Genomic DNA, 7684 nt, shown 5'->3' on the forward strand with positions numbered 1-7684 from the left:
GAGGGTCGGCATCCTGAATATTTCAGTTCTCTCCCTGGAGGAAGTAAAACCTCCTAATGAGCCATCATTTGATCCAGCTGTGTTGAACCAGGGATGGAACTAAAACATGCAGGATGCCGGTGTTCTGACTATGAGAGCTACCTCGTCAGATGTTCCTACCAGATAGATAGCTAAGTCTACCTGTCGGTGCCACGCGTCCAAAACTCCTACTGTCATGTTTACAAACAGAAAACTACAGCGGGATGTTAATTTAAATACATTGGATAACATTATTTGAGTGACGGGACTGAAGTGGAAGCTTAGGAGTTATGCTTAGCTTAGCATTGGAACAATTTATATACATTTAAAATGAACAACTATAGATTTATGCACTAATCATTTTATTAGAATACCCTACCTGATAAAAATATTTTAAATACAGAGGCGTTTGTAAGAATAAAACGGTATCAGACAGGCTGTTAATTGGAATTAAACAGACACATATCACCGCAACTCTGTTTTGCGCATTAATACGTTGTGTGTCTATTATCAGCAGCAGCGCAGCCACAATGTGTCCACCGAACTGCGCAGGTCACTGAAATGATAGGATATGATTAATACACTAATATTACACAGCTATTACACAGCTTCAATCTCACATAGTATCACTACTAACATCTATTCAGCAAAGTTTAGTAAAAAAAAAGAGTGTAATTAAACTCAAATATTTCAAAGTATAGGGACAAAAAAGCCCACAAAACAACATATTTTGTCCTGATTAACACAGCATGCATTACCACAAGGTAGGACGGATTTATGAGTAGCACAGATAAACAGACCCTAAGCTGTTGTCACGACAACAGTTTTGCTTCAGGATGTCGTGTCTCCTCAGGTCCTGATCATGACATGCACAGCATTCGCCGGCGTCCTGCTCCTCAACTACCAGCGGGACTACGCCGAGTGGCTGCTGCCGCTCATCATCGTCTGCCTCTTCTCCTTCCTGGTGGCCCACTGCTTCCTGTCCATCTTCGAGATCGTGGTGGACGTCCTGTTCCTGTGCTTTGCCATCGACACCAAGTACAACGATGGCACCCCCGGGAAGGAGTTCTTCATGGACAAAGCTCTGATGGTGAGCTTAGCCACATCTAGCTAAGCTCCCGCGAGGTAGAAGAAAACAGGGCATTTTAGAAACGGCTTGGGGATATTTCATTTAACTTAGTGGCTTCAAAGAGAAAGAAAAAACCCATAACACCCAAACTTACCTTAGGTCAGCTTTAAGCTACCACGTACGCAACCTTCTCCGTTCGGAACTGATATAAACACCATAAAAATACAAAAAATCCAATAAAATAATTATCTTCAGCTATTTGTACTGCTCAGCCATCAGAACTCCACTGGATGGGATGAGCTTAGAGAAATGGCACTAGCCAACCTGTGCCTGGAACCAGGAGTTAGCTTCTCGGCTAGCGGCTGCAGTGGGTTTGGCTAGCGGCTTGCAGGCTCTGATTCTCCAGCACCACGTGGGGCTAGTGATAGCATCCAGCGGTGGCAAAAGCTGCGTTTCTCAGTGCTGATCAGTGGCGTTTGGCTAGCGGTCTGCTGTCAGGGAAGGTTCTTTCTACAGAAACTCTGAATAAATCTGGGTTCAGGTTTATTCCTTCATCCAATCAAATTGTAATAAGTGTGACATCACAGAGTGTCCTTCCTGTCCCTGCAGTGCATTGTGGGACCAGTAGATGTAATTATATTAAACAATTTATATTCAGAACAAGTCACTGAACCAGAACATCAAGTGATCAAAGAACAAAGGCTTGTTTGACATCTGCACTCTCATTGGTTCCCAACAATAAGCCATGCCCCTTTGATGTTTTTATCCAATCAGGAACGGTAGGTCTGATCAGCTTTGATTCAGGTTTTATGTTTTTGAGGTTCCTACTTTGTCATGTAAATGTTTGCTTGTTGCCCCACCCACACGGTGACCTCACATGCCTATTGTGGCTCCGCCCCTGCAGGAGTTCGTGGAGAGCAGTCGGCGGCTGGAGCGAGCGGGTGGACGTGGGCGGAGCCGGGTGAAAGAGGCGGCGTCGGAGGGGGCGGAGATGAAGCCCATGGTGAGTGAACGCGGTGCCGGAGGGGGCGTGGCCAGGCGGAACAGCTCGTCCGCGTTGGGGGCGGGGCCACACTGGGGAGAGGGCGGGGAGTGGGAGGAGCTTCAGGAGTTCCAGGTGTATTGCCTCCTGGTGGGGGTGCTGGTGGACTGGGTGCTGGCGGAGCAGAGCGACCTGGTCCTCTGCCTCAGCGAAGACGTCGTCCTCTTCCTCTGCGTCTGCCTGCCCACCTCCACCCTCTTCCTGGTCGTCAGCCTGCTGCACGCGCCAAGCCCCGCCCCCTTCGCCGAGTCCGCCTCCAAGTCAGCTGTCATCACTGCTGCGTGCTAAGAACAGACTAACCCTGGATGAACACTAGTGCATGCTTCATCACCTCCATCATCATCATCGTCGTCATCACGCTGCTGCTTGAACTATTTATGTTTCCTTCTTTTTTACTTTTGTACTTTTATATGGAGAATATTTTTATAAAAATCTTCCAGCAGCTCTGTGTTTGAGTCTCTGTTCCGCCTCGATTTGGTCGCCATGATGCTTTCAACCCGACCAGGACTCAGCAGGTAGAAACCCTGAGGTCACTTCCTGTTGCTGGGAGCTGCTGACCTCCTGCTCCACAGCAGAGGAGACATGAACCTGAACCCAGATCAGCCACCTGAGTTCAGAACTGAAATCTGATCCGATCCATCCAGAACCAAAACCAGAACTACCTTTAAATTGACTTTTAATATTTTAATATATATATATATATAAAATCATTGGAAACTTGTTACCTGCTGGGTCCTCCAGGAACCGTCACATAACGAGCTGAGGGTTAACGAGCCGAGGGATATCGAACTGAGGGTTAACAAACTGAGCGTTAACGAGCTGGTTAAACTGAATAACAAGATTCTTTACAAGCTAGTTAATTAACTAATTAACATGTTGGTTAACCAGTTCCTTAACGAGCTCATTAACCTGCTAGCCAGGTGATTAGCTCGTTCAGCTGCAGACAGGAAGTTAACCATCTCCACGTTTCCTGTTTCAGGCTCCAGGGACGAGTTCGGCTTGACCAAACTGGGACTTGTTGCAGAGACATTCCAGAAGTTTATTTTTAGTGTAACATGTTTACTATGGTTTCACTCCAGGGAAAACGACGATATTTTAATACGGAACTGGAAACAACGTAACAACGTAACCAAGCACTTTATCTGGAAGCGGCTGATGCATTTTTTCGTAGTGATGTCCGTTTTTATAAAACTCAGACCCTAACGCCGACCGGACTCTTCGCTAACCTCTCTGCTTTGTGGGCGGAGCTGGCCCACCTGGAAGGGGCGGGGCCTGCGGACAGGTGGAGCAGCAGCCGATTATGCCCTCAGAGAGTGGAGTCGGGGCTGCTGTGGGCTGTCGCCATGGAAACCACGTCCAGCGGCAGGGTGAGGTCATGTGACCGGTGAGGACGCCGTAGCTTCACCGTGGTGGGCGGAGCTTCCTGCAGCCGCGGTGACAGCAATAACACCGGAACCACCAGTCTTCCTGCTTTTCTTCATCCACTGCCCAGCCTGACCCGACCCAGTTCTGGTTCTGGACCGGTGGGCCTGACGTGGTTCTGGTTCTGGACCCGCCCAGTGTGACCCCCCAGTGCGACCCGGTTCTGGTTCCGTTAGACATTGTCAGATTGTTTTGTAGCGGCGGTTTGTAACGGCCTGAATCTCTTTCAGAAATATGTTGACCTTCGACCCGAGTCCTAATGCCCAGCTGGCTCAGCCTCTTACTGGGAGCAAACCAGAGCACCAGACGGAACTCAGAGCGGTTCTGGCGCCGGTTCTTTGGACCTTTACTCCATCAGAGGTGCTCCGAGTCGGTCCGGTTCCCTCCGGAGGCGGAGCCTGGTCAAGCCCCGCCTCTAAGGCCTTTTCCCATCATGCACCTCAGCGGGGAGCCTGCAGGGGGAGCCGCTGAGCCGCTAATTGCACTAAAGATGGAGTTCCTGCAGCGCCGGACGGACGGAGTTCGTAGATCAGATTCACCTGAACGCATCGTGACCGCTGTTGAAGGGCAGATTAGCTTCAGGAGCTGAGCAGTTTCACTCCAACACCAACAGGACCGGGTCCGTACCGGCCCGTTCCCATGAAGGGGAACCACGCAGAGGGCAGAATCATTTCAAAATAAAACAGGAAGTCATCATGACAGGGTTTCTACACTTTCGGTTTCTACACAATAAAAGTCAGAAAAATGTTGGAGTTTCTACACTTTTATCTAAACTATAATAAAATAAATATTTAATATTTAGTTTTTAGTGGCTTTGGTTTTACTGCTGTTCTAATCTGGACCAGCGGTTCTGATCCGGTCGGCTTTAGATGCCACATAATCTGTTAAATCTGCTATTCTATTAATAAAACATTTCCAACTTAAAACCTGATTCCCTTCCTGATCTGAGGGGACGCTAATAAAACCAACATGGAAACATTTTGAAACGGAAAGCAGGAGGAACCCAGTCATGATCAGAACATCAGGGTTCTGATCGGATCAGGAAGGAACCGGTGCTGATCCAAAAACCAGAAAAAAAGGCAACAAAACGTTTCTGTTGAAGAAAAACTCTTCAGCCTCCATCCGACCAATCACAGCACAGGCTCCGCCCACTGAAGATGAGCGAGGCTCAGAGAGGTTCCGGTTCTGGAACTGGAGTCAAACATCAGCAGAACAAACTGTTCTTCCTGGAAACCATCCGAACCGAACCGGACCGACCAGGTCCATGTGTGCTGATGGGTCCGGATCGGTTGGGATCACCTGGATCAGACCAGCAGCCTGGAGTCCAGGTGCAGCTTCCGGTTTCTGTTCTGGGTTCCGGACTAGAGCGTCTCCGCGCCTTGCCGCCATTTTTATCAGACTGTTCGCAGCTGAAGCACGTCCCGCAGCCAGTTGCCATTTGTAAAGTTGCTGCAAAAAACTAACAGCAATGATTTGCTGTGTTCATAGAGAACATGTCGGTTTCACCATGTCATTCATATTTAGTTTCTTGGTTGATTCTTCAACGTTTTTACACCAAATGTTGATTCATTTTAATCTGAATTGTTTTCTGAACCAGCAGGAAGTTGATCCAGAAACTGAAAGGAATTGATGATGAAAAAAACAACTTGGGCGACGAAAGCCCAGTTTTTCTTTTGATATGTCACTTCCTCTTAACGGCAAGCCAATTTGCACATTAACTAATATTTCACTATGAGGAAAATAAACAGGAATAAAATTATAAACAAACTGATGACAGAAAATAAGTCATCATAGAAACTAAACAGCATCATGCAAAATCGACTTTTTGAGCTTTGAATCTTGTTATGCTCCATCATCAGAAACATTCCTAGATTCTTTCATGCATGTTTGAGAAATTTGTTAATCTCCATGGCAACCATTCAGCTGCATAAGCGCCTGGTTGGACCTAGCCCCGCCTTCGAGGCGCAGCTCCTCCTCTGAGCTGCAGTTTCACTAGCTCTAAATTTAGCTAGCTAGTTAAGTAGGTAGCTTGCTAACCAAATATTTAGCTTCAGCTAGATGGCGAGATAAATATTAAATTTGAAAGTTAAATATTTAGCTTGTGAATTAATAAAAACAGCAACATGACGAAAATATGACTGAAAAATGAATCACATTGTTTTCTTTATGACAAGACAATGCAAATTATTGCTGTTAATTTTCTGACTGTAACTTTACAAACGGCACTCTAAGCCCAACAGCAGCCTGGTTGCCCCGGTTGCAGGTTGACTCCAGGTGTGATTATTTTTCTGGTTTGTAACTGAAGAACTTCTTGCTTTTGTTTCTCTGTTGGTTTTTATATCATTTCTTATGTCTCTTTGTTTTATAAGAAAATAATTAAAAGCAGAATTTCAGACAGTTTGTTGTCTTTGTTCAGAAGCGCCTGACTCGGGGTAACGAGCTCACTATCGCCATCAGGAGGACGGGATTGATGTAAGGCTGGGAGAGGAAACAACAGGGAGCGTTTCTGCTTCACCGTCTCCAAACAGATTATGTTTATAACAGAGTTTATTTATGATGCTTTACTCGGTTGTTTAAGGTTTGGATAAATCTGCGATGAAAGCAAGAAGGTCAGGAATAAAATATTGAACCGATGATGGAAACAAAGCGATCTGAGAATCCAGAACCTGCTACTGGCAGAGCTCTCGTCTATCCTCCACATTCCTGCTTCACCCTGAAGCTCCGACTCTCTACTGCAACATTTCATCCCCTTAGCAACTAATTAAGTTGCTAAGCACATCTTATTAGCGTTTTCCTGAAGTGTTTGAAGAACTGAGATGCTTTTAATCCCCNGTTCTGTTTCATTATTGTCAAAATGTGTAATAAATGTGTTTTGTTCAACACATTGTTTCCCTCGCTCCTCCTGAGTTGAACCTAGTTCTGATGTGCTATTTAATTGTAAAGATTCATAGTCACCGACTCCTTTGTTACAGGTGCCTTACCAGATAAGTTCAAAGTTTTACATCTGTTTTTGCTTCCTCAGCACTGTTGTTAACTTATTTTTATATATTTTATATTTTTCGTCTTTTTCCTGAGTTGCGCACTTAATGAAATCCTTATTTAACTCGTTTTTCTTTTTACATATTTTCTCCAAACTCTGTCATCCAGGGAGTCAATCTATATTTGGATGTTTGTTTATATTCTTTAAGGGGACAATAATAATTATAAATTCTTTCAAATATTTCCAAAAACATATTATATGACTTATTAACATCATCAACATAAACATTTTGCCAATAATTCAATAATTTTACTTTCATTTCTTCCACAGCTTCAGGTGATTTTATTCCAACTAATTTGTAATTTGCTTTGTCATATTTAAATTAAACTGATTACTAATATCCAACATAGTAAACACTGGAAATGATCAGTTATATCAGTGACCAACAATCCACGTTTTGTTTTCACATTGAACTTATATTTCAACAAATCAATGTTAAAATTTCCACAAATAAAAGTAAACTTTTCATTGTGGCTTTCATGTCTCTAATATTTTCTTACTAAACTCATCTATGGATGAGCCAAGAGTTTGATAAACACAACTAATTAACATATGACCAGATCTATAAATTAATTTTAACAGATAAACATTCCATCAAGTTATCAACTGAAAATGTCATGTTAGCAATAACCGTACATCTTAATCCAGACCTAACAGTTCAACACCACCTCCCCTTTTGCTTAAACTATTCTGACTAAACATTTGATATCCATCTAATCAGGGGTCTGAAACTCAATGTCCCCGGGGGCCGCTGGAGGCAGAGTCTGGGTGAGGCTGGGCCGCATAAAGGATTCCACAAAAAACATCTTAAAAATATCCTCAAATGTCATCAACATTTAATTATTTATCCAATACATGAACTGCAGGCTTTGGCTTTGACAAAGACATGATGAGGGTGTGACAAAAGTTAGGGTGGGTTCACACTGCAGCCTGAAGTGACCCAATTCTGATTTTTTGTCAAATCGGATTTCTTTTGCCGGGCCGTTCACACAGCCACACATATGCGACCTGTATGCGTTCTGCAGTCTGAACGGGCAAACGACCTGAAAGTGTCCCGCATGCGCAGTAGAGGGCGCCATAGCGTCAGTCTCAG

The 7684-nt window shown here is 44.5% G+C and overlaps 1 protein-coding gene and 1 long non-coding RNA gene across 2 annotated transcripts in view; both read left to right on the top strand.

Annotated features, from left to right (window-relative positions):
• LOC103131288 (choline transporter-like protein 1) overlaps positions 1-2571 on the top strand; it is a 9645-nt gene extending 7074 nt beyond the window's left edge. The window contains exons 10-11 of the mRNA XM_016666542.1: positions 825-1108; positions 1992-2571. Coding sequence (XP_016522028.1) covers positions 825-1108; positions 1992-2417 — 710 coding nt within the window. The 3' untranslated portion in view covers positions 2418-2571. The remainder of the gene's footprint in view (positions 1-824; positions 1109-1991) is intronic.
• Positions 2572-3134: 563 nt separating this feature from the next.
• On the top strand, positions 3135-5323 carry LOC107834740 (uncharacterized). The gene is made up of 2 exons (XR_001660553.1): positions 3135-3701; positions 3782-5323. It is a non-coding gene; the product is annotated as an uncharacterized LOC107834740 (long non-coding RNA).
• The last annotated feature ends 2361 nt before the right edge of the window (positions 5324-7684 follow it).

Source organism: Poecilia formosa, unplaced genomic scaffold, assembly GCF_000485575.1.
Source record: "Poecilia formosa unplaced genomic scaffold, Poecilia_formosa-5.1.2 Scaffold739, whole genome shotgun sequence".
NCBI lineage: Eukaryota > Metazoa > Chordata > Actinopteri > Cyprinodontiformes > Poeciliidae > Poecilia > Poecilia formosa.